Here is a 26,079-nt window from a genome sequence, read left to right as displayed (position 1 = left end):
CTCCTCTCTGCAAAAGCTTTTCAGTTTGATATAATGACACTTGTTTAATTTTACTTCTGTTGGCCATGCCTGAGGAGATAGACCCCCCAAAAATATTGCTAAGATCGATGTCAATGTATTTTTCCTAGGGGTTTTATGGTTTCAGGTCTTAAATGTGAGTCTTTAATCCATTTTAAATTTATTTTTATATATGGTATAAGGAAATAATTCAGTTTCACTCTTTTGCAGGTAGTTGTCCAATTTTCCTAACACCATTTATTGTCTTTATTTCATTGTATGTTCTTGCCTCCTTTGTTGTAGATTAATTGATCACATAACTGTGGGTTCATTTCTGGGCTCTCTATTCCACTGACCTCTGTGTCTGTTGTTATGCTAATACCATACTGTTTTGATTACTATAGCTTTGTAGTATAGTCTGAGATCAGTGCATGTCATACCACCAGCTTTGTTTTTCTTTCTCAATATAGCTTTGGTTATTGGAGGTTTTTTGTTTGTTTGGATGATTCTATACAAATTTTAGGATTATTTGTTCTAATTCTGTGAAAAATACCATTGGTATTTTGATAGGGGTTACATTGCTTTGGGAATACATACAAATGACCAAAAGACACATGAAAAGATGCTCAATATCACTAATCATCTGGGAAATGCAAATCAAAACCACAGTGAGATATCACCTTACACCTGTCAGAATGGCCATCATCCAAAAGGGAACCCTTGTGCACTGTTAGTGGGAATGTAAATTGGTGCAGCCACTATGGAAAACAGTACAGAGGTTCCCCTAAATGTTAAAAATAGAATTACCATATGATCCAACAATTCAACTTCTGAGTATCTATCCAAAGAAAACAAAGACACTAATAAGAAAGGATGTATGCACCCCTCTGTTCATTGGAGCATTACTTATACTAGCCAAGATATGGAAGAAACTAGTGTCCATAAATAGATGAATGGATAAAGAAGATGTGGTGTGTATATACACACATATATAATGAAATATTACTTAGTCCTAAAAAAGAATGAAATATCTTCACTTGCAACAACATGGATTGACCTAGAGTACTAGGTGTGCTAAGTGAAATAAGTCAGACAGAGAAGAACAAATACTGTATGATTTCACTTATATGTGAAATCTAAAAAAGAAAACAAAGAAAACAAAAGAGAAACAAACTTGTAGATACAGAGAACAAACTGGTGATTACTAGAGGGGAAGGGGGATGGGGACTGAGAGAAATAGGTGAAGGGGATTAAGTGGTACAAATTTCCAGTTATAAAATAAATGTCTTGGGGATGCAATCTACTGCATAAGGAATATAGTCAATAATACTGTAATAATTTTGTATGGTGATATATGGTTACTAGACTTATCATGGTGACCAATTCAAATGTATTTAGATGTTGGATCACTATGTTGAACACTTGAAACTAACATAATATTGTATGTCAACTCTACTTCAATAAAAAGTGACCAGTTAACATTAATTGGTATTATAATTACATTTTCTCTTCATAAAGGCACATTTTATTGATTTTTTCATTATAAAGTATAAAAGTACCTTTTACTTTCAAGATGAGTTCTAAGATTACTTGTTAATGTTAATATGGTAATTTAAAATACGTCTAGATATAATTTAATTTTAATTGCCTAACACAAATATGTCTGATATTCACCATTATGAGTTCAAACCTTTTAGTAAAGATGTCAAATGAGTCACCAAAACATTTTTGTTTATTGCCTCTCATTGAACCCTAAATGCTAACAAGACTTTTTGTTGGAATGAGGGATCAAAGTTTTATACTCTTTAAGAACTAATGCCATAGCTGTTTTATTTTTATAAATAAAGCTCTTTCTGTTTACTTTGTAGTGTACAATTTTTGAATGGCCTGGAAAGAGAAAAATTATTCTTTGGGCTGACAAAAATGATAAAGAGGCTCATTGCTGATGAAGGGAAGAAGACAAAGAAGAATAGAGAAAGAAGGATTAGTTCCTCTTTCAAAAGGGGGTAAGATACTAGAGCTTTCTGCAGGGAAACTGAAGCACACCTTTCTTTCTGAGATTTGAAAGGAAGAGATGCCCAACATTTAAATATCTAGAGTATATCTTCCATTTAAAAATGAACCTAGCTATCTTTCTGTTTTTGTGCCAGTACCATACTGTCTTGATTACTGTAGCTTTGTAGTATAGTCTGAAGTCAGGGAGCCTGATTCCTCCAGCTCCGTTTTTCGTTCTCAAGATTGCTTTGGCTATTCGGGGTCTTTTGTGCTTCCATACAAATTGTGAAATTTTTTGTTCTAGTTCTGTGAAAAATGCCAGTGGTAGTTTGATAGGGATTGCATTGAATCTGTAGATTGCTTTGGGTAGTAGAGTCATTTTCACAATGTTGATTCTTCCAATCCAAGAACATGGTACATCTCTCCATCTATTTGTATCATCTTTAATTTCTTTCATCAGTGTCTTATAATTTTCTGCATACAGGTCTTTTGTCTCCTTAGGTAGGTTTATTCCTAGATATTTTATTCTTTTTGTTGCAATGGTAAATGGGAGTGTTTCCTTGATTTCACTTTCAGATTTTTCATCATTAGTATATAGGAATGCCAGAGATTTCTGTGCATTAATTTTGTATCCTGCAACTTTACCAAATTCATTGATTAACTCTAGTAGTTTTCTGGTAGCATCTTTAGGATTCTCTATGCATAGTATCATGTCATCTGCAAACAGTGACAGCTTTACTTCTTCTTTTCCGCTTTGGATTCCTTTTATTTCCTTTTCTTCTCTGATTGCTGTGGGTATAACTTCCAAAACTATGTTGAATAAGAGTGGTGAGAGTGGGCAACCTTGTCTCGTTCCTGATCTTAGTGGAAATGGTTTCAGTTTTTCACCATTGAGGACGATGCTGGCTGTGGGTTTGTCATATATGGCCTTTATTATGTTGAGGAAAGTTCCCTCTATGCCTACTTTCTGCAGGGTTTTTATCATAAATGGGTGTTGAATTTTGTCGAAAGCTTTCTCTGCATCTATTGAGATGATCATATGGTTTTTCTCCTTCAATTTGTTAATATGGTGTATCACGTTGATTGATTTGCGTATATTGAAGAATCCTTGCATTCCTGGAATAAACCCCACTTGATCATGGTGTATGATCCTTTTAATGTGCTGTTGGATTCTGTTTGCTAGTATTTTGTTGAGGATTTTTGCATCTATGTTCATCAGTGATATTGGCCTGTAGTTTTCTTTCTTTGTGACATCCTTGTCTGGTTTTGGTATCAAGGTGATGGTGGCCTCGTAGAATGAGTTTGGGAGTGTTCCTCCCTCTGCTATATTTTGGAAGAGTTTCAGAAGGATAGGTGTTAGCTCTTCTCTAAATGCTTGATAGAATTCGCCTGTGAAGCCATCTGGTCCTGGGCTTTTGTTTGTTGGAAGATTTTTTATCACAGTTTCAATTTCAGTGCTTGTGATTGGTCTGTTCATATTTTCTATTTCTTCCTGATTCAGTCTTGGCAGGTTGTGCATTTCTAAGAATTTGTCCATTTCTTCCAGGTTGTCCATTTTATTGGCATAGAGTTGCTTATAGTAATCTCTCCTGATCTTTTGTATTTCTGCAGTGTCAGTTGTTACTTCTCCTTTTTCATTTCTAATTCTATTGATTTGAGTCTTCTCCCTTTTTTTCTTGATGAGTCTGGCTAATGGTTTATCAATTTTGTTTATCTTCTCAAAGAACCAGCTTTTAGTTTTATTGATCTTTGCTATCGTTTCCTTCATTTCTTTTTCATTTATTTCTGATCTGATTTTTATGATTTCTTTCCTTCTGCTAACTTTGGGATGTTTTTGTTCTTCTTTCTGTAATTGCTTTAGGTGCAAGGTTAGGTTGTTTATTCGTGATGTTTCCTGTTTCTTAAGGTAGGATTGTATTGCTATAAACTTCCCTCTCAGAACTGCTTTTGCTGCATCCCATAGGTTTTGGGTCGTCGTGTCTCCATTGTCATTTGTTTCTAGGTATTTTTTAATTTCCTCTTTGATTTCTTCAGTGATCACTTCGTTATTGAGTAGTGTATTCTTTAGCCTCCATGTGTTTGTATTTTTTTACAGCTCTTTTCCTGTAATTGATGTCTAGTCTCATAGCATTGTGGTCGGAAAAGATACTTGATACAATTTCAATTCAAACAAAAATTTTTTTTAGCTAAGTAGTATTCCATTGTATATATATATATCACATCTTCCTTACCCATTCATCTCTTAATAAACACTTAGCTTGCTTCCATATGTTGTCAATTGTAAATAATGCTGCCATGAACATTAGGGTGCATATATCTTTTCAAATTAATGTTTTTTGGTTTTATTTTTTTCGATATATATCCAGGAATGAAAATGCTGTGTCATATGGTAGTTCTAATTTTTTTTACAAGTTTATTGGAGTACAGTTGATTCACAATGGCGTATTAGTTTCTGCTTTATAACAAAGCGAATCAGTTATACATATACACCTGTTCCCATATCCCCTCCCTCTTGTGTCTCCCTCCCTCCCACCCTGGACCCCTCTTTACCGCTTCCCAGCAGGTGCACTGTCCTCTCCCTGCTGGACTCTCCCTCTCCCTCCCATTCCTCTTCCACGGCCTGGCGGGAGAGTGGGGAGAGGGACAAGGAAACTTAGGGGAAGCAGCAACGTTTCAGCCTTATAAGAGTGAGATAATGGCTTCCGTGGTGGTGCAGTGGTTGAGAGTCCACCTGCCGATGCAGGGGACACGGGTTGGTACCCCGGTTCGGGAAGATCCCACATGCCGCGGAGTGGCTGGGCCCATGAGCCATGGCCGCTGAGCCTGCGCGTCCGGAGCCTGTGCTCCGCAACGGGAGAGGCCACAACCGTGAGAGGCCCGCGTACCCCCCCCAAAAAAAATAAATAAAGAGTGAGATAAGTATGTAAAAAAAGATCCCAGGTACATCGACTCAGTGGATTAAAAAGTTACGTTAAAACACGCAATTTGGCAAAGCTCTTTGGCTGAATGTTTACTGACACTGCGTTCAGAATTCTGTACTGGGGGAGTACACGTCCGCTCCCCTCAGGCACCTTTGAGTCCAAGAGCCATTTGGAGAAGCTAAAATCATAGAAAACTACAGGTGCTCACGCACCCTTCAAAGGGTGTCTACAAACACACACACACACACACACACACAAAAAAAAAAAGGGTACCTTTGGATGTCACAAAGTCCATGGATTGTCCAAAGCCTGCCCCTTGATTCTAGTTAAGAAGTTCTAGTCTACTTATCAAAATCTTGAGAATGTGGTATCACTGTTGACCCAGAGATTTCACTACCTGAATAAAAATGTCACATGTACAAAATACTAAATGGAAAAAACTCCAGTTCAACACAGATTATTTTTCTGAATAAAAATGTCACATGCACAAAAAGACTAAATGGAAAAATTTCCAATTCCAGACAGGTTATTTTTCTATGAGGGTAGGAAGTATATGGTAGCCGAGATGCAGAGAAGAAAATAGCCAACTCAGGGTCGTGCAGTGTCACTGGAAGCTTCTTCTGAACCTCCCAACTCGTACTTCCACTCCTCCCCTTGGGGTCTGAGTCTTGCTTTTTTTCTTGGGTTTCCCTGGTGGCACAGTGGTCAAGAATCCGCCTGCCGATGCAGGGGACACAGGTTCGAGCCCTGGTCCGGGAAGATCGCACATACCGCTGAGCACCTAACGCCCGTGCGCCACAACTACTGGGCCTGCAAGCCATAACTCCTCAGCCCGCGAGCCACAACTACTGAGCCCACGCGCCTAGGGCCCATGCTCTGCCGCAAAGAGAAGCCACCTCAATGAGAAGCCTGCACACTGCACCGAAGAGTAGCCCCCGCTCGCCGCGACTAGAGAAAGCCTGCGCCCAGCAACAAAGACCCAACGCAGCCGAAAATAAGTAAAACAAAAATCTTAAGGAAGGAAAACAAGAATTCTCATTGTTGTGCAACCATCCCGACCATCCATCTCCAGAATGTTTTCATCCTGTCCAAGTGAAACTCTGTCCCCATTAAACACTGACTCCCCACCCCCCTCCCAGCCCCTGACACCCACCACTCCACTTTCTGTCTCTATGAATTTGACCCATCTGGGGACCTCACAGAAGTGGAATCATGTAACATTTGTCCATTTGTATCTGACTTATCCACTTAGCTTAATGTCTTCGCGTGTCATCTGTGTGGTAGCCTGTGTCAAAATTTCCTTCCTAGACCCCAAAGCCAGTGTGGACAGTACACAGTGAGTGAGAAGGAAATAAAACCGTGGGTCTGAAGAAGTTCAGATGTTTGCCAAGTGCAGTGGGAAAGCAGTGAATGAGAGGTGTCCTGATCCAGTTTGCACTGAAAGAGGAACAATTGATTTTGGCTGCTGCATAAATGGATGGGGTGGGGATTCAGTAAGAGTGGAAGTCGGGAGACCCAGATAAGGTTAGGAATTTGGCGTGGTAGTCCAGGAAGACGATGTCTGAGAAGATGGAGAGAAGTAAACAGGTTCTCTATATTTGGAGGGAGAATCAGCAGGGCTCATCGGGGGATCAGACTGTGGGGAGGTAGCGGGGCGCTATTCTGTTTACTCTGTGTGCACGTGTGTGCTTATGCCTCTACTGCTGAGACTTAATTGTTTCTACAAAGAAACACTAACCTTTCCTCTTAAAAGTGGAATTGTTAAATTTTCACTGTTCATACAAAGAAATGTCAATCTTTGAAAAATACATAAATGGTCTTTGTATCAATTAGAAACTTTCCTTCCTGTTTGTGGGTGAATAATATCTGTTGTGTGAATATACAGACTACATTTTCTTGATCCATTCATCTGTCAGTGAACACTTGGTTTGTTTCCACATTTTGGCTCTGAACCTTGCTTTTGAATTATTGTTTGGACTTTGATGAGAAGTATCTCTGTTGTTCAGGATGTGCCCAGAGGTTTATTCTGTCTTCTGATCACTTCCATATTTCTAATTAGCCCAAGCAATGCATACGTAGAGTCAAATCAGCTCATCCAAGGTGCAGGGACTGAGTGTCTCTTTGGTTTGCACTCGTGGACTTTCTGAGATGTTCTAGGTCTCAGAGGCCGTGCAAAGAGGGTCTGAGGTCCTCCAGAGCTGCCACAGCCTGGCTCTCCTCAGGGTCTGCACTGCTGGGAAAAGCACTGCTGCTTGAGGACCTGTGTCCCTCTGCTGTAGACGTTGCATTGTTAGGAGGCAAATGAATTCAGATTTGCGTTCATCATGCTTTCAACCATCACAGCTGATTGGGTCCTTGTATAACAAAACAGAAGTTCACTCTCCCTCTTGGCTAACAGGCTTTCAAATATTAGAAGGTTGGTATTCTGTCCCCATGAAAATTTCTCTTGTATACTGTGAAATACCCTGATTGCTTTATCTAGTCTTCAGATCTGGATTTGCATAATCCCACCCCACCGCACCTTGTCCAAATGTGCAACAGTTGGGTGGGACCCATCTTAAGATGTGTTGGTATGTTGTCCAAAAATGGCGTAAGCAGCCCAGATTGAATGTGATGTTGTAAGTGAGCAGGACCTTGTGGGGCCTTCCTGGGACGGATTCTCCCCATGTCTTCTGCCTGCTTCTTGTCTTTAGAAAATTTTAGCCTCCTAGCCTTCCGTGAGTTGGAAACAAACAATTTAATCAGAGAAGGGAGAAAGTGCCAAAAGAAAGGACAAGAGTCCCCAAAGACCAAATAATACTAGTGTAGCCATTAAACAAAGTCAAGGACCTTTAGTTCCTCCTCAAGGGCTGTAGATACTGTTCTGAGCCACGTCCTTGGAGCTGTTTTGCAGAGACTGAAGCCCCCAGCAGGGGGGAGGAAGGTAACTGCATGCTGCCCACAAGCACGTAGACCCCAGACCAGCTGGAACCAGCCGGTTGATGATGTTGACCTCAGATTACCTCACCACCAACCAATCGGAAGAATGTCCACAAGCTGACCACACACCCCTCAACCTCCTCTCCCTCACCCCACTCGTTTGTAATTCACTTTAAACATTTTTTAAATTTTATATTGGGAGTATAGTTGATTTACAGTGTTGTGTTAGTTTCCGGTGTACAGCAAAGTGATTCAGTTATATGGACACAGATATCTATTCTTTTTCAGATTGTTTTCCCATTTAGGTTATTACCGAATTTTGCTTTTTTTTCGTGGTGCTGTGTGGCTTGTAGGATCTCAGTTCCCTGACCAGGGATTGAACCCGGGCCACGGCCGTGAAAGACCAGAATCCTAACCTCTGGGCCACCAGGGAACTCCCTAGGTTACTACAGAATATTGAGTAGAGATCCCTGTGCTCTACAGGAGGTCCTTGTTGATTTCCTGTTTTATATATTGTTGTGTGCATATGTTAGCCCCAACCTCCTGATCTATCCCTCTCCCCCACCTTTTCCCTTTGGTAAACATAAGTTTTTTTTCTATGTCTGTGAGTCTGTTTCCGTTTTGTTCAGAAGTTCATTCGTATCACTGTTTTAGATTCCACACAGGAGTGATAGCGTATGGTATTTGTCTTTGTCTGACATCCTTCACTTAGTCTGATAATCTCTAGGTCCATCCATGTTGCCGCACATGGCATAATCTCATTCTTTTTTATGGCTGAGTAGTATTCCATCACACATATGTACCACATCTTCCCTATCCATTCCTCTGTCGATGGACATTTAAGTTGCTTCCATGTCTTGGCTATTGTAAATCGTACTGCTATACATATTGGGGTGCGTGTGTCTTCTTGAGTTATGGTTTTCTCTGGGTATATGCCCAGGAGTGGGATTGCTGGGTCCTACGGTAGCTCTAGCTTTAGTGTTTTGAGGAACCTCCACACTGTTCTGCATAGCGGCAGCACCAGTGTACATTCCCACCAACAGCCTCACCCCATCTGTAAACACCTTTCCCTGAAAGCCACGGGGGAGTGGGGGCCTTCTGAGCCCTAGATACCTGGACCCCTTGCTTGTTGCCCTGCCATAAACGCGGCACTTTCCTTCACCGTGACCCGTGTCCGTAGACGGGCTTTAGTGCGTGCGGGCGAGTGGACCCAAGTGTGGTTCCGTAACAGCGTGTTTGGAGATCAGCAGAACTGTCACCTCTCCTCCTCTCTCTTCCTCCGGCGGACGCAGTTTAATATAACAACGGCTGTAGCTCTAGTGCAGAAATATCAGTGGGGTGAGGCAGAAGGGCTTTGTCAATACAGTCCTTTGGGCATGAGAGTCCCGTGGAGAAAATATTCCAACACAGATGCCTGGACCCAGCCTCACAGATTCTAATTCCACAGCACTGAGCCAGGGCCTAATTTTAACCTTCTCAATGGACATGCTTCTGATGTGGAAATGACTGGGTGGGATGTGCCACCCAGGCTGGTGCAGTAGGGGGTCTTCAAGGCATCGTTGAATGCAATAAGCAGGAGGGAGGTGAACCGTGACCTGGATTTCAACCAGGCAGCCTCTGGCAGGGCTGTGGCCGGGCCATGGGTCCACAGCTGAGCAGACGTCTGTGTCAGCCTGCAGTCCTCCTGCCAACGGGTCCGTGACAAGCCCTCCAGCGGCCTGGTGCTGCTGCGGATGAGCAGCCCTGGGATCGGAGTTCAGCCCAGGCACCTACCTGCTACATACATAGTGCATGTGCTTGTGAGGAAACCGCCCTCTCCACCAGGAAGCCTGGAGCACATCCTCCCGTACAGCCCTCAGAGGGGACCAACCCTGCTGACACCTTGATCTCAGACTTGCAGCCTGCGTAAATGTCGGACAGTGCATTTGTGTTGCTTAAGCCCGCCAGTGTGTCGTATTTTGTGACGCAGCCCAAGTAAACTGCTACGACCTGTATTTTGAATAAGAAGGAATTCACATGAGACGGTCACTTTCCTGCTTCCCCTGCCTTTATTTTTTATTTTTATTTGTAAAAAATTATTTATCTCTCTTAGGCTGCATCGTGTCTAATTGCAGCACGCGGGCTTAATTGCCCCGTGGCGTGTGGGATCTTAGCTCCCGGACCAGTGTTCCCAGGCTTTGAACCCACGTACCCTGTATTAGAAGGCGGATTCTTTACCACTGGAACACCAGGGAAGTCCCTCCCCTGCCTTTAAATTAAGACGTGTCGCTGAGCTTCAAAGAAGTGCCTGTCCTTTTCTGTTAGATTACAAACTTGAGTTTTCTTCTTAAACAGTGCGTTTCCTGGTTGTGGTAGATGTGTTAGTGTTGAAAAAAATGGTTGAGAGACTTTAAGAGGAAAATGATTCTACAAATCCTGAAGATGGGTGCCAGTTATCTTGATAAAATTGGTATGTTAAGAGACCCAAAATAAACAGGAGAAAACACAGGCAACTACTTAGGAAATGCAGGATGGGAAAGGCTTCTTCAAGTACAGTGTCCAAGCTGATGAAAAGTATGAAGTGAAAGTGAAAGATTTGAACACAAAATATCTTTTTAAGTGTCTGTATAACAGAATGTGAGAGGAAAAAATTAAGTTAAAAAGATAAAGAACAGGGATTGACAGATACACACTTTTATATGTAAAATAGATAAACAGTAAGGACCTACTGTATAGCCCAGGGAACTATGTTCAATATCTTGTAATAACCCATAATGGAAAAAAGAACCTGAAAAAGAATACATATATTCTTACATAAATACATGTAACTGAGTCACTTTGCTGTACACCTGAAATATTGTAAACGAAGTATACTTCAATAAAAATAGATAAGTGACAAAGTAGGGAAAATATCTGTATTTAATAGAAATGCAGATACAAAAAGAGAAAGCTTTATATTGTAAATCTCCATATATATGAAGAGATCTTAATGAAAGCAAACTAAAAGGTGGCCATTGCTGCTTCTGGTCAAGGTGAAATCGCAGGGTCCAGGTTTACCCTCCTAGCTTCAACAACTTTAAAAAGGGGGAAATGTATGAAATGACAGTTTTTCGCCTTTTGGAGAGAGGGGAGAGTCGTGAGAGACATCAGCTCACTGCTGGACATCCTGTTCATTGGGATGACTCCGTACTTCTTATTCCCTTTTTTAGAGCATTTCCTCATGACAACTTGTAATAGAAAGACTTCCAGAGAGTGTCCAGGGCAGGGGGCTGGGGAGCCCAGCATGTCTCTGGGCTGAAGGGATAGAGTGAGGTGTGGAGGTGGGCACAGCAGCTGAGGTTCACAGGCCACCCCAGTCTTCTGCTGAGACACGGTCAGTGCACATGGGTGAGGTGAGAACTGGAGGCCTGGTGGCGTGCTCATGGGCGCACTGCCCTTCCAAGGCGCTTCCCAGCAAGGTACTCCGTGTAGCTGATGTCCTTATGTGGTGAACTTGGAAAATGCGAGAAATGCGCCCTGGAGGTTTGCCAGGCTCAGGCTCAGAGGAGGTGTGGTCGCTGTCATTCCCACACAAGCAGCATTTCATCGGTGAGAATTCAGGCAGAGGCCAGAGTCAGCAGCAGCAAGAACTGGAAAAGACCATTCGTGGCTCTAAGCAGCCACTTCCAAGAGCAGTTTTGGAGAAGCACACATTTTGTGCAGGATTCATTTAATGTGGCAGTTCAGCTGGGGAAATCAGGAATGGGTTAGGTGCTTATTCATTTGCATGAATCATCACTTCTTATTTCCGTTTTTAGAGGATTTCCTCAAGACGCTTGTAGTAGAAATACTTCCTCTGTCCCTTTTGTAAGTATCTAAATCTTTTTAAAAGCTAAATCAGTCTCTTGCCAGCATTACAACCCAGGAATGTTTATGTTAAGGACCTGAGAGCTATCTTCTTTATCTCTCTGTCACCAGGGGAGTTTAGGCTAGGTGTTAGGCACTTTCCTCTGAGCTATAAGTACCTGCTTGTCCTAGAGATAGGAGAAGTTGTCTTTCTCCTTTGGATAAAGGGTATTAACTAGCATGGACAACCACCGAGATGACCATGTGAATTTAGGATGTACTCTGAAAGAATGTATGCCATTTTTATGGTGGTGTCAAGTCTATTCCCATGAGGCAAGTTCCCGTTTATCTTGAGAACCTGTATGCAACAGATTTTATCTGCTGAGCTATAAAAAAAAAAGGTGAGGTTGATTTCATTTGCACAAACATTAGTGGTTCACCTGTGGGTGCACAGCACAGTCTGGTTTAATGGTTATTCAACAGTAAAACCGTTTTCTTTATCTCTACATTTGTGGAGAGGATTTTCTCGGTTGGCGAGAGATTTTTTATTTTTATTTTGTGTGTTCGTTAATTAATTAATTAATTAGACTGCTGCACAGCATGCGGGATCTTAGTTCCCCAACCAGGAGTCAAACACGTGCCCCCTGCAGTGGAAACTAGGAGTCTTCACCACTGGACCACCAGGGAAGTCCCTGGAGATTTTATTTTTACCTTTTCCCCTAGCAGCTTTTAAGGAACAGTTGGCCAAGAACACAGTTATATTATTTCACCCCCAGTGATAAATAGTGATAAATCATTACCCTTCTGATTCCATTTTTGAAAAATGATATTTTTACCTAACATAAACAGTATCCTGTATAAGAGGTAAGATCCCAGGTATCTGTTTTCTGTTTTCGGTTTGTGTGTACGTTCTGATTTTCGTACAGTTTTTAATGCGTTGGTTGTGTAATCTAAACAGCTACAGTTTCTATTTTCTTTTCCTTCCGTGGGCAATATTAGTTTGTGTCATGGCTGGGCATTTATTGTATTCTAGGATTTGAATGAAAGTTGTAGCGTTTCAGTTAAGCGAACATGATACCCTCCTTCCCCTCTCCTGGTGGTGGGGGAATCTCAGATGTAACCCGAAATGTCCCAGGGCCGGGAAAGGACCAGGGAGCCTGGAGACCATCACACAGCCCCCACTTGAGGCCACACCTTTCCTTGATCCCTAACAGGAGTGAAGACAAATGGGCAATGGAGTCCCTGGTCCAGGCGGCACACCCTCGCAGCACAGCAGCACTTGAGCGCCAGATGAGAAGGAGACATTTCATACGCTCACTATCTTGACGGTACGGAGACTTCTGGGAGGCTTCTGGAGTCCGGGTACTTGTCCCGTGCTCCTGGCGGGCTTTGGCAGGCGGACTTCGGGCCTCCGCCTGCGCAGGTGCGCCTCATGATTTGTGCGTGTTGGCGCACGCGCACCGTCGCCGCCCCGCCCCCGCTTCCTGTGCGTGCCCAGGTCGTCGCTGGCCGTCGTTCCCCCGTCTTGGCCTCTTGCGGGCGAGCATTTCGGGGCCTGCGGGAGGGTACGCTGTCCGGGCCGGCCGGCAGCCCGCGGGAGCGGGCTGTGCGGGCGAGGGTTCGCGTGGGCCGGGCGGAGGCTGGAACTGTGACCTCCGAGCTCGAGCTGCGGAGCCCGCGTTTGGGCCGGAGTGGCCGGGCGGCCGGCAGCGGTGCAGTGCCCGACCATGTGCAGCGCGGGGCCAAGCGAGGTCCCGGGAGGGACGTGGGCCCAGAGCCGGCTCCTCTGGCCCAGTGGTCTCGGGAGGCGGAGCGGAGGGACCCCGAGAGAGGAGCGCGCCCGAGGAGCAGCCCCCGGACCGGAGCCTCGGGAGCCCGGGGCCGGTGAGCGAGTCCCGACGGGGTAGGTATTGCGTCTGCAGGCCTGTAGTTGGTTGTGGAGCCTGCGTCCCTTGAAGAGCAGGGCTTGGGGTAGCCCGCGCCGGGCCCCGCGGTAGAGCCACCTGGAGGGTTTGACCGCTTCCCGGAGGTGGAGGGGCCGGGCTGGAGGACAGGGCTGGCTGCTCCAGATGGGGCTCCCCTGGGACTTGTGAGCTCCGGGTGTCCTGGGGGAGCAGGGTCCACAGGCTCGGCCGGGACGTGCCGCGTCTTCCCCTCCGTCCAACCCCGATCCTCCATCTCCTCCTCGTCCTCCCCCTCCTCCTCGTCCTCCCCCTCCTGTCGCCGTCTCGGCATCTCGCACGTGTGTCTCAAGGCGCGTCAGCACCTTGGTTGTCTAATGTAAGCGTCCGCCGCCCCCCTGGGTTGTGCCCTGTGGAGTCGCCCAGTGTAATCGGTGCAGGATGAGTCTGCAGGGCTTCTGTCCTGCTGCCTCAGGTGAGGAAGGAAGCGATGGGGCCTGAGAAGGGAGATGACTTGTCCTAGACCCTCACCGGGTGTGCACGTGGGGTCGCTCACAGGACTCCAAACTCCTAGGGCAGGTGTTCTGTCCACTTAAAGTCAGCTTTAATAAAAGATGTTTTCGAGCGTCGCACTTAAGTTTGTAAAGTTTGTACAAATCATTGCAAGACTGAAACGCACCTGAGTGTGTCCCTTTATTCTGGGTATCCTGTGGATGTTCTGATCTAAGTTGTTAACAGACTGAGAAGAGATAAACTATAAGCGTTTTTTAATTTCATATTTAATGACGGAGGTTTATTTTAATAGGATTCAATGTACACTCGCTACGGAAAAATAAAGTATCCCCTCAGGTACCAGAGTCACGTGGGAGTTACAGACCTGAGGGTGGTTGCTCCCTCCTTATTCTCACAGGCCCTTCTGAAGGTGAAAGGACGGGTCTCCCACCGGTGTCTCTTGTGGAGCGCGGGGCGGGTGCTCGTGCACCCCGAGCCGCTTCAGTCGTAGCTTCACTGCCTGCGTTTTCCTTCTCCAGGTCCGCCTCCACTGTCACAGTCCTGCACGTTGTTCCAAGAGCAGCGGAAAATGAGTCAGCCTCTGGTGAGTTTTGCTGTTTACGTATTTACCTGCTGCTGTTCTTTTGTGATAACACCTTGGGAGGCGAATAGTTCAAAAGTTAAAATGGGAAAGTAGGAGTCGGTAAAAGATGTGGTTAGACAAAGTGTAGAGGAGCAGGTCAGCACCAAGTGTTTCTGGCAAGTTCTACGTGTAGATCCCAGGATCCTCTTAGAGCCACAGTACAAGCCTCGTGTTCTTGACATTTGTGGCAGAACACCATCCCTTGCTTGACTTATATGGTCCTGCCAAATCACTTTTGTTCTCGAGCGTTAAAAGGTTTCCCTGAGGATCCTGCTGTAGGCCGCGAGCCTTCCTGAGAGACAGCCCCTAACGTGTTGACGTTGGTGCCTTCCTTGTGCTTCCTGTAAGCCGAGAGCGTGCTGTCCAGGGAGCACTCAGTGCATATAAGTTGTCTGTTCAGTAGAACACCGTTGTCACATAGGTGCATTGTTTTCAGTGCTCAGTCGAGGGATGCAATGAGGATCATCTGGAAGAACAGCCTTGTCACCCTTCCAGTAAATTGCGCTCTTTGTCTCTTACAATCTCAGAGGGTCGCGCTACACACCATGCAGTGAGGTCTCTGGCAAAGATTCTTGTTTCCCAGCTGAATTGTATCGTGCAGCCTGCGGTCTTGGTTCTGCCCCTCCACGGAACCTGATCCGGTTGAGGTGACCTGGCATCCAGCATACAAAGCAGTGGAGATTTGCCAGTCGTCACCTCAGACCACTGTCGCCTTGCCATCTGCAGAGTCTGCTCTGTTGGTTTCTGTGACAGATCTCTCCTTGCTGTCTTCCTGACTGACTCTGTCTTCCGCCCTCTGTGTGTGTTGTCGTTTCACCCTTGGTCCATGACTCTCCACCCCGTCTGATCTCACCCTCTGGTGCTTTTCACCTCCAGCTCTGTCAGTTCTCCCACCTGGACCAGACAGATGCCTCTGTCCAGCCACTTGCCAGCATCTCTATGGAGTTTGTCCAAAGGGCACCTCGGATGACTAGATCCAGTAGATCCCGAAATGATTATTTACAGCTCCCCTGCCCCTTGCCTTGTCCTGTTGTCTCTGGCGGCTCATCGTTGCATCATCCAGCCTGTCGCCTGCCCAGAAAAATGAGTTCATTCTAAAGTCCTTCTCCATCCTCTGTTACCACGTTGTAGTGTGAGGCTTGTTAATGTCGTCTTCTGAATGGTTTTTATTCGTTCTCCTTCATCCCATACTTGCTACCATGAAAACAGCTTATCTGTTCATTTCTGTAGTTACAGAAACTTCTTTTCTGTGCCGCTACCTCTTTCCTCCAGCAGCTCAAGTGTATTCTCCACGCTGAGTATTTCTCCTAAAATATTAATCACAGCGTTTTGTCTGCATGTGGGAAGCACTTTAGAGTTTCCCTGGGTGACTGGACAAACGAGGTTGCCGTTCCGCGGAGCCAATAACCATCGAGCCCAGCACTGGGGGGAGTTCCTAACTCGCCGATGATGCGTTTGGATGGATCTGTGGGGTAAAATCCTGATCAGAGAGGCTTAGGAGAGAAGAGTGGGAGAACTGGGTTTGTTCTAGTCCCAACTTTTTCAAGACATTTTGCTGTGACAGGGAAAATAGAAACTGGACAGTAGCTGGGGTAGGAGCTGAGGTCCGGGGAGGATGTTGTGTTGTGTTGTGTTGTGTTGTGTTGTGATGGGAGAAATAACAGTGGGAATGATCCAGTAGATGCGTGTGGGGGAGGGGAGAGCTGCTACCCGTGGTCCTGGAGTGGGGAGGGGATGGCTGAGCAGGGTTGCAGGTGGGGAAGCCCTCCGATGGCTTCTGTGTTCTCAGGGAAGCAGCTCCTCAGCTGAGGGTGAGGGTGAGGTTGGGGGTTTGAGGGGAGAGCAGAGCTCTGGGTCCCAGCTCCATCGTGACCATCAGCACACACAGTGCATCCAGATGGGATGACTGTACTTGCCTTCCCTGCCTGAAAAGCCATCTCCTTTCTTAAATGTGGGAGTAATTACTCTTTGGGGAGCCTATGTAATTACACGGGTGCTGCTCAGCTCAAAGCGAATTGAGTGCCAGTTCTGGCCACGGACATTTTCTTCTCTGCTGATGGAAGGGTCCCCAGAGGAAGTGTCCTGCTTGCCTGGCTCTTGGCCTCGAGGACCCTTCACACCATCTAGTGTTGTGTCTTTTATCTTTGACATAAGCATCAAATGTCTTCAGTTTCTGCATGTGATCTTAAGAAGCAATTCTCTGCTTCCAGGAGCTTCTGTGCTCCTCGGGAAAGGCACTTCACAGACATAATTACAGGAGAGCTCGGGAATCCTGCCCGTCGATACATAGGGAACTCCAGAGTGCTGACAAAGCAGAGCCTGCTTTTATTTATTTATTTATTCATTCATTTTAATTTTTTATTTGTTTACTATTTAACTTATTCAGTTTCGGCTGCGTTGGGTCTCTGTTGTTGCGCGCGGGCTTTGTTCTCTAGTTGCGGCGAGCGGGGGCTACTCTTCGTGGCAGTGCGCGGGCTTCTCATTGCGGTGGCTTCTCTTACTGTGGAGCACAGCTTCTAGGCATGCGGGCCTCAGTAGTTGCGGGTCGTGGGCTCAGTAGTTGTGGCACGCAGGCTCTAGAGCGCAGGCTCAGTAGTTGTGGTGCACGGGCTTAGTTGCTCCGCAGCATGTGGCATCTTCCCAGACCAGTGTTCGAACCCGTGTGCCCACCATTGGCAGGCGGATTGTTAACCAGTGTGCGACCAGGGAAGTCCGAGAGCCTGGTTTTAAATGCATTGTCAGAGCACGTGGCTCAGTGACTCGGGGAAGGGGGACGGCCCTCAAGTGCCCAGGACTTGGGTAGCTGCAGAGGTTGGCGAGGCTCTCAGAGCAGCGTGAGGTGGACTGGATGAGGCTCCTGAGGTGCTGGTAAGGACCTCCTTCCTTAGGATGTGGGCCTCCCGTCAGGAAGAGCGGGACGTGAAGGCAGGCAGACCCTGAGTTTGACTGAAGAGCCTCCCCTCTGTGCTGGTTTTGGTTTCTTCCTGTGCAGAAACTGAAACCTTGTAATTGGGACAGTGAGTCATCTGATCAAAAGATGTCATGTGTAGAGACTGTGGACGGCATGAAACGCGGGGTGGGGTGCAGTGGGTCAAGTCAGGGGGACTCTGGGCTCCAGCGCGGTGCCCGACAGGAAGGGGCGAGGCCGCGGCGTGTTCCCGCTCATCCTAGGCCCCGGTAAGCAGTATGGACGTTCCCTCGGGGTTTTTCTGAATCGTGAATGAGGTTGAGAGTATTGTCACGTGCTTAGAAGCCGTTTCTTCTTTTTAATTGGTGGACAGTCTTTAGCGCAGCTTTAGGGTTATAGGAGAATCAGAATCGAGCAGACAGCGCTTTCCTATACCCGTCCCTCTGGGTTCCCTCCCTTGGTAACGTCTCTGGCCTGTGTGGCGCGTCATCTCAGTGATGGATCGGCATTGACACCTAATTCTCCCCTGGAGTCTGTAGTTTATATCAAGGCTCACTCTCTGTGTCCTACTGTTCAGGTTTGGACAGGTGTGATGACCTGCAGCCACCACTGCAGTGCCACCCAGAACCATTTCACTGCCCGAAACATCCCTGGGGGCCACCTTCCCTACCAGTGCCCTACCAGAACATCCTACCAGTGCCCCCAAGCCCCCGACAGCTGCTGGTCTTGTTACTCTCTGTGTATTTTTGCCCTTTCGAGAATGTCACGTAGTTGGAGTCCTTCATTCTGTGGTCTTTTCAGACTGGTGTCTTTCTGTTTTTGTATGAAGGGCCTGTTCATGTCCACTGCCCGTCTTACTGCCCCAATGCTTTCCTGTGTTTTTTTTTTTTTTTTTCTTCTGTGCGCGCGCCTCTCACTGTTGTCTCCTCTCCTGCTTCGGAGCTCAGGCTCCGGACGTGCAGGCTCAGCAGCCATGGCTCAAGGGCCCAGCCGATCCGCGGCATGTGGGATCCTCCCGGTCCGGGGCACGAACCCATGTCCCCTGCATCGTTTGGCACTGGAAGGCTTCCAGAAGCCTCCCCCTTCCATTGCAGCTGAGGAAGCAGCTCCTCAGCTGAAGGTGTGGGTGAGGTTGGGGGTTTGAGAATAGGCAGTTGGAAGAACTCCTCAGTCTGGAAGACACGATGTGGGAGGGAATCTGAGTAGCTCATGTAACGTGTGTATAGATTATTCACTAAATCTTGAGTTAGCTCTTAAGATTGAGAAGAAGCAGCATTAGGGAATAATAAGCGAGCTGTCCTCCACATCCTAAGACACGGTACCAACTGAGACTATAAATCTGCAGGTCCAGATTCATTCACAGATGGTAGGCTGCTGGGAAGCTGTTAGCCAGAGTTAGGGGGTTAGGGAGCAAATCCCCAACTTAGATTCTGTAGAGGGTAACAACCTGCCTCTCTCATGCAGGGGGAGATGGAATTCTCAGCTCCATGCCTCAGGACTCCGGTCCATTATCATGGCTGTTGTAATCTGTTTCTGAAGTGGTCTTTTCTACAACATTGAAAAAAGTGACTGCATTATCCTGAACATTTTTATCAAGTAACAAATCAGCTGATATAAATGCATAAAGTTGGCTGAAAGCAGGCCAGAATTTCAAAGCCCCTTCGGCATGTCTAGGTTGGGCACACGTCATGGAGCCTAAGAGTTTATTTAGATGGGGAATCTTAAAAAGCTGCGACTAAAAGTGACCATGAAATCATCAAACTTTTAAGTTTGAAAAAGGCTCATTCTTTTTCATATGTAAAAAAGCATTAAGTGAGTCATTACAAGAGCTTTTTAAAAAGCCTGTCAATAGAGTGACAGATACAGAACTTTAAACCCATGCCTCTGGGGCCAGTGCTCTTTCTGTCATAAAATGTTTCTCCCTAACATTTGATGAATCAAAACATACACACACACACACACACACACACACACACACACACACACACACACACACACACACACACACACACACACACACACACACACACACACACACACACACACACACACACACACACACACACACACACACACACACACACACACACACACACACACACACACAATGTTAAGACCCAGTGTTCACTCTTCAACTTGCTTTCAGCCATATGGAAACTTTATGGATTGAGTCTTTCAGATATTATTTCAGAGCAGATAAGCCAAACGCTATTTCTCTCACCTGGCTCCAAGCACTGTTTAGTCTTCTCCAACTGGGTGTAATTATTCACTAGGGATCTCACCTATTGTTCAGCACTCAAACTTGTGATGGCCATGCTGTGGACTCCATTGTCTTGAGAGGAAAGTTTACACACCAAAACATTTGGGTGGGTGAAAGGAACACAGGAGAGGAGACTAGAGGAAAGGTATTGGTAAATATGTAGTGAGTTGTTGCTCTTCTACCTTGATTATGCCTGAATGGCTATTTTTATTAACATGAGCTTGTGCTACATGCTTGATGCATGACACACGCAGACTCCCTTAACGTAGAACATAATTGTGGCACATGTATCTCCAGCTACAAATATAGATACCAAAGAGCCTAAGGAGCTCTGAGAGTCACATACCTTCATTTATTTTTTTGACTTTTTCTTTTTTTGTGAGAATTGAATAGAAATAAAAGCTAAAAAGTATCCCTTATTCACCTAGCAATTTCTTCTCATCTTCCTTTTCTCAGGTAACATCTCTAGGAATCCTCCCATACCCAGGAAAAGATAGTTTCTCCTGCTCTTTACAATCAAAACCCCCTGGGCAACCCTTTCTCATACCTTTTATAGTAGGGTGTTGAATTGTGGATTTACTTGTCTGAATCCTCTTGAACCTGTGAGAAATTGAGTGCAGGGGCTGAATCTTCCAACAGTGTATCTTCCAGTGCCAAGCACGAAAGAGTCAACTAACATGTAGCTTTAAAAAAAAAGTATCTTGTACATATTGTAAGTGTTCAATACATTTGTACATCAAATACATGAAATAATCAAGGCTGAGAAATATGATAGGAAAAATTAATATTAAGGAGGATTTATAAATGAGTAGAAAGGGGATTTTAGGGAAGAAATCATGATTTAAGATTATTGGTTTTTTTGAACCTGGTATATGTTGCGGCTTGCTATAGAAGAAAAGGCAGTTCAGTACTTTGAAAATGTGTGAAGTCTATATTCATTAGTTCATCAGCTAAAATAAGGTGGTATGCCCATAGCTGCTCATCTTTCAAAAATTTTCATAAATGTCAACTTGTTGAAAATATTTTTGAAACTAATTTTTCTTTACCTTTTAAATTCTCTTGGAATTAAACATGGTGATTTACCACTAAGACCTTCAAGATGTATTAATTTATTTAGGCCACCATAATAAATTTGAGAGAGTCTTTGTACAGAGATGCATTTTAAAAAACACAGTTAATCACCCAAAAGTAATTTATAAAGGAATTCAAATTTTAACCATTACTCATAAAAAAAGGTGAAAAAAGGAATTAAATTCATAAAAAGTTGAACATTCTTACATCTTCATCCCCCTACTCAATTTTCTTGTAGTTCACAGTGCTGCAGAATTCCTAATGCAGAAATCCTCAATTATATCCAGCACTTTTTGGCTTTTCCCTTTTCTTTACAAACCCTCCATTATTTTCTTTTTCTTTTTTTTAAATATCTGTTTTGGAGTATAATTGCTTTACAATGGTGTGTTAGTTTCTGCTGTATAACAGAGTGAATCAGCTATATGTATACATATATCCCCATATCCCCTCCCTCTTGCGTCTCCCTCCCTCCCACCCTCCCTATCCCAGCCCTCCAGGCTGTCACCAAGCACCCAGCTGATCTCCCTGTGCTATGCGGCCGCTTCCCACTAGCTCTCTATTATTCTGTATTTGGTAGTGTATATATGTCCATGCTACTCTCTCACAGCGTCCCAGCCTAACCTTCCCCCTTCCTTGTGTCCTCAAGTCCATTCTCTACGTCTGTGTGTTTATTCCTGTCCTGCTCCTTGGTTTATCGGAACCTTTCTCTTTTTTTTTAGATTCCATATATATGTGTTAGCATACAGTATTTGTTTTTCTCTTTCTGACTTCCTTCACTCTGTATGACAGACTCTAGGTCCATCCACCTCACTACAAATAACTCAATTTCGTTTCTTTCTATGGCTGAGTAATATTCCATTGTATATATGTGCCACAGCTTCTTTATCCATTCATCTGTTGATGGACATTTAGGTTGCTTCCATGTCGTGGCTATTGTAAATACAGCTGCAATGAACATTGTGGTCCATGACTCTTTTTGAATTATGGCTTTCTCAGTGTATATGCCCAGTAGTGAGATTGCTGGGTCGTATGGTAGTTCTCTTTTTTAGTTTTTTAAGGAACCTCCATACTGTTCTCCATAGTGGCTATACCAATTTACAGTCCCACCAACAGTGTAGGAGGGTTCCCTTTTCTCCACACCCTCTCCAGCATTTATTGTCTGTAGATTTTTTGATGATGGCCATTCTGACCGGTGTGAGGTGATACCTCATTGTAGCTTTGATTTGCATTTCTCTAATGATTAGTGATGCTGAGCATCGTTTCATGTGTTTGTTGGCAATCTGTATGTCTTCTTTGGAGAAATGTCTATTTAGGCCTTACGCCCATTTTTGGATTGGTTTGTTTGTTTTTTTGATATTGAGCTGTGTGAGCTGCTTGCAAATTTTAGAGATTAATCCTTTGTCAGTTGCTTCATTTGCACATATTTTCTCCCATTCTGAGGGTTGTTTTTTCGTCTTGTTTATGGTTTCCATTGCTGTGCAAAAGCCCCATAGCAGTATTGTGAGTGTCACTGAAGCAGACTTGGGTCCACTTATCCACGTGCAATAAACCCAATCTACTGACACTGGGTTGTGGTGAACTAAAGTGCCGTGTTTTATTGTAAGGCACCATACAAAGAGTCCGGGACAGCTAGTACTCAAAAAGCCTCATTTTCCTGATGGGTTTCAGCAAAGTGTTTTTAAAGGCACGGTGAGGGAGGGGAGTCCCAGGGTATGTGATCAGCTTGTGCACAGTTCTCTGTTTGGTTGATGGTGAGGTTTCAGGACAGTGTCACAGGGGTTAACGTCATCAATTCTTTGGCTCCAGTAGGCCTGGGGGCTATGTGCTCATGGTCATTAAGTAGTTAACCTTCCATTTGGTGGGAGTTTTAGCATCTGTAAAGCAGGAAATGTGCATCAAATACTGTTATCTATGTACTTCAGAGAGGAGCTAAAGTAGAGGATATGGGGGAGGGGTCTATCCTAGGAAGGCCCCATAGGGTCCTCCTCTGTTATATGAGCCCTGATGTTCTTTCCAAAATCCTCTTAAAGTTGAAGACAGAGAGATTGGGTTTCCATTTTTTTGCTACCAAAAGCATCCTAACTTATACACTTGGCATAAAAATACTCTACTAATTTGGTACCTGCTCAGAGGTCTTGCTCAGGGCTGTACACAACTCCAGCTTGTGTCATTCACATTGACATTATTATGAATGGTACCCACTGGAGTTGTGCAGTCCCCAACTTTCATAGTTGTAAAAGGCTGTGCTGCTTTGTATCTGCTCATCTTTCCAGCTCCCCTTCAGTTGTCTTACATATGTGAGCTACAGTTGAGTCAGTTCCAACTACTTTTGCTCTCCAGAGGAACCATGGTATTACTTGGGGTTTTTGTGATCACTTTGTTCCCAATGCCAAATACAGATTCTTCACAGTTTGTTCATCTGACAGAGTCGTGTTTATTCTTTGATGGTCTTCTCAGATATCACCTTTACTCTCAAACTTTTCTGGTCACATCATTTTCCTGCCATAGACCCTAGGCACTCATAGTAAATGACTTTATCAAATGTAAACATAGCACTTTGTGTACATTTCTATCAATGCATCTCATGATGGTTTTTTATGTTAGTCTTCTGTACTGACCTATGTGCTTTTTGAGCAAACAGATTTTTCTAATTGTGGCCTAGTAGAGGAAACCCTAGCACACAGCAGATGCTTAAAGGACTCTCTCTTTGTGGACTGTTTAATGTATTCATTAACACTCATAATTCACTGAATGAACCAAATCATTTAATATTTACAGTTTTCCACAGCAAGATCTTTTTCGACCCACCGCCTAGAGTGATGAAAATGAAAACAAAAATAAATAAATGGGACGTAATGAAACTTAGAAGCTTTTGCACAGCAAAGGAAACCATAAACAAAATGAAAAGACAACCCTCAGAATGGGAGAAAATATTTTCAAACAAAGCAACTGACAAGGGATTAATCTCCAAAATACACAAACAGCTCATTCAGCTCAATATCAAAAAGACAAACAACCCAATCAAAAAATGGGTGGAAGACCTAAATAGACATTTCTCCAAAGAAGACATACAGGTGGCCAAGAAACACATGAAAAGATGCTCAACATCACTAATCATTAGAGAAATGCAAATCAAAATGACAGTGAAGTATCACCTCATACCAGTCAGAATGGCCATCATCAAAAAATCTACAGACAATAAATGCTGGAGAGGGTGTGGAGAAAAGGGTACCCTCCAACACTGTTGGTGGAACTGTAAATTGGTACAGCCACTATGGAGAACAGTATGGAGATTCCTTAAAAAACTAAAGATAGACCTACCATATGACCTAGCAATCCCACTCCTAGGCATATATCCAAAGAAAACCATAATTCGAAAGGATGAATGCACCCCAATGTTCACTGCAGCACTATTTATAATAGCCAGCACATGGAAGGAACCTAAATGTCCATCAACAGAAGAATGGATAAAGAAGATGTGGTACATATGTACAATGGAATATTACTCAGCCATAAAAAGGAATGAAATAGTGCCATTTGCAGAGATGTGGTTGGAGCTAGAGATTGTCATACAGAGTGAAGTAAGTCAGACAGAGAAAGACAAATATTGTACAGTATCATTTATGTGTGGAATCTAGAAAAATGGTAGAGATGAACTTACTTGCAAAGCAGAAATAGAGTCACAGATGTAGAGAACAACCTTGCGGTTACCAAGGGGGGAAGGGGTGGGTGGGATGAATTGGGAGATTGGGACTGACATATATAACTACTATGTATAAAATAGGTAACTAATGAGAACCTACTGTATATCACAGGGAACTCTACTCAGTGCTCTGTGGTGACCTAACTGGGAAGGAAATCTAAAAAAGAGCAGATATATGTATATGTATGACTGATTCACTTTGCTGTACAGCAAGAAACTAACACAACATTGTAAAAGAACTATACTCCAATAAAAATCAAATAAAAATTTTAGAGTTTTCAATCTCCCATTACCACATATATCCAGATGCAGCAATATTTACTTCTTCTATCAGTTACCAATGTCAACTAAAAAAACCCAAACAATAGCAGCGTAGTAAGGAGAAACTTTACTCAAAAGGGTAAGTGCGAGGAGGGGCCTATTGCAATTGGGGGAGGAGAACTATCGCATTAGGGAGAATGCTGTGACCCTAAGATCTGCAAGCCTCTCAGTGGTTAGTCAAAAGGGGTTTTTCTTCTCTTGAGAGGAAGTAACAAGGGTATTAAGGGTAGGGTGTGGGCAAATGGGATAAAAGAGTAGCTTGAGTGGATGGTAGATCCGAGAATATTTTACCCTGAGGTCAGCCTGTTCTTAGGAGAGATTATCTGTTGACTCAGTCTGACAGTGAGTCCGAGTTCTGGAGCCTGGAGGAAGGAGTGAAACTTTACAGTTTGATTAATAAGCAGTTTGTTCCAATTGATTAGTAGGAATAAACACTTCAGATGATAATTTATGAGACAAAAAAACTGGCAATTTGGAAGATCTTTGTCTGGCATTGCCATAGGTAAACAAGAGGAGGCATCTGTGGTGGTTCTTAGGAATAAGCTGTTTTCCACAACACAAAGGGCAGAGGGATATCTTAACTTTTGCTGTTTTCCAGGATTCGAGGGCTCAGGTAAAATTCCACATTGTCACTAATAATAGTTTTCAGTATCGAAGGACACAATTAGACTATATAAAACTTTATTTTCTTTTGCAGTGGTCATCACACAGCCAAGCAAATGTATCCACTTGTTAAATTTAATTACCTTTTATCTTAGAGAGTTCCCCCAAATTAAATAGGTCGGAAATTTTTATAAAGAATCAAATATTGCTTTCCTGTCTGAAAAGTGTGGACTGAGTATCAGAGACTTATCAGATTCCTTTCAAGCTAAAGTCACCTTCATTCACTTGATAAGACTGTAGAGGGCACAGTTGGACTGAAACAAAGCTTGAGTGAAAGAGTGTGAGAACTTCATTACACCCAGCTAATACCCACCTGTGTGCTGTCAGTGATTCACATCTGCCTTTCAGAGCAAAGGTCTTTTAAAAAATCTTTTTGAAAGAGGGTTTTCTTATTGTCACTTTACTTTCTTTTTAATTAATCCTGACAACATTTCATGTGAGAAAGTGTGTTTGAAGAGATAGAATTATAAATGAGTCCAGC

The 26,079-nt window shown here is 44.1% G+C and overlaps 1 protein-coding gene and 1 pseudogene across 2 annotated transcripts in view; both read left to right on the top strand.

Moving 5' to 3' along the window:
* Positions 1–26,079, top strand: part of LOC308620769 (centrosomal protein of 78 kDa-like) — a 571,052-nt pseudogene that overhangs the window by 13,802 nt on the left and 531,171 nt on the right. The gene's annotated exons all lie outside the window — the stretch shown is intronic.
* Positions 1,657–26,079, top strand: part of LOC308620079 (uncharacterized protein) — a gene marked incomplete at its 5' end in the record, with an annotated part of 92,727 nt that continues 68,304 nt past the window's right edge. The window contains 3 exons of the mRNA XM_081239415.1: positions 1,657–1,693; positions 13,135–13,539; positions 14,569–14,633. Of these exons, the coding sequence (XP_081095541.1) occupies positions 1,657–1,693; positions 13,135–13,539; positions 14,569–14,633 (507 nt within the window). The remainder of the gene's footprint in view (positions 1,694–13,134; positions 13,540–14,568; positions 14,634–26,079) is intronic.

This window comes from Mesoplodon bidens (genome assembly GCF_964165515.1).
Source record: "Mesoplodon bidens genome assembly, chromosome: 7".
NCBI lineage: Eukaryota > Metazoa > Chordata > Mammalia > Artiodactyla > Ziphiidae > Mesoplodon > Mesoplodon bidens.
Note: the sequence above shows the minus strand (reverse complement) of the source record. Positions and strands in the feature narration are given on the sequence as shown.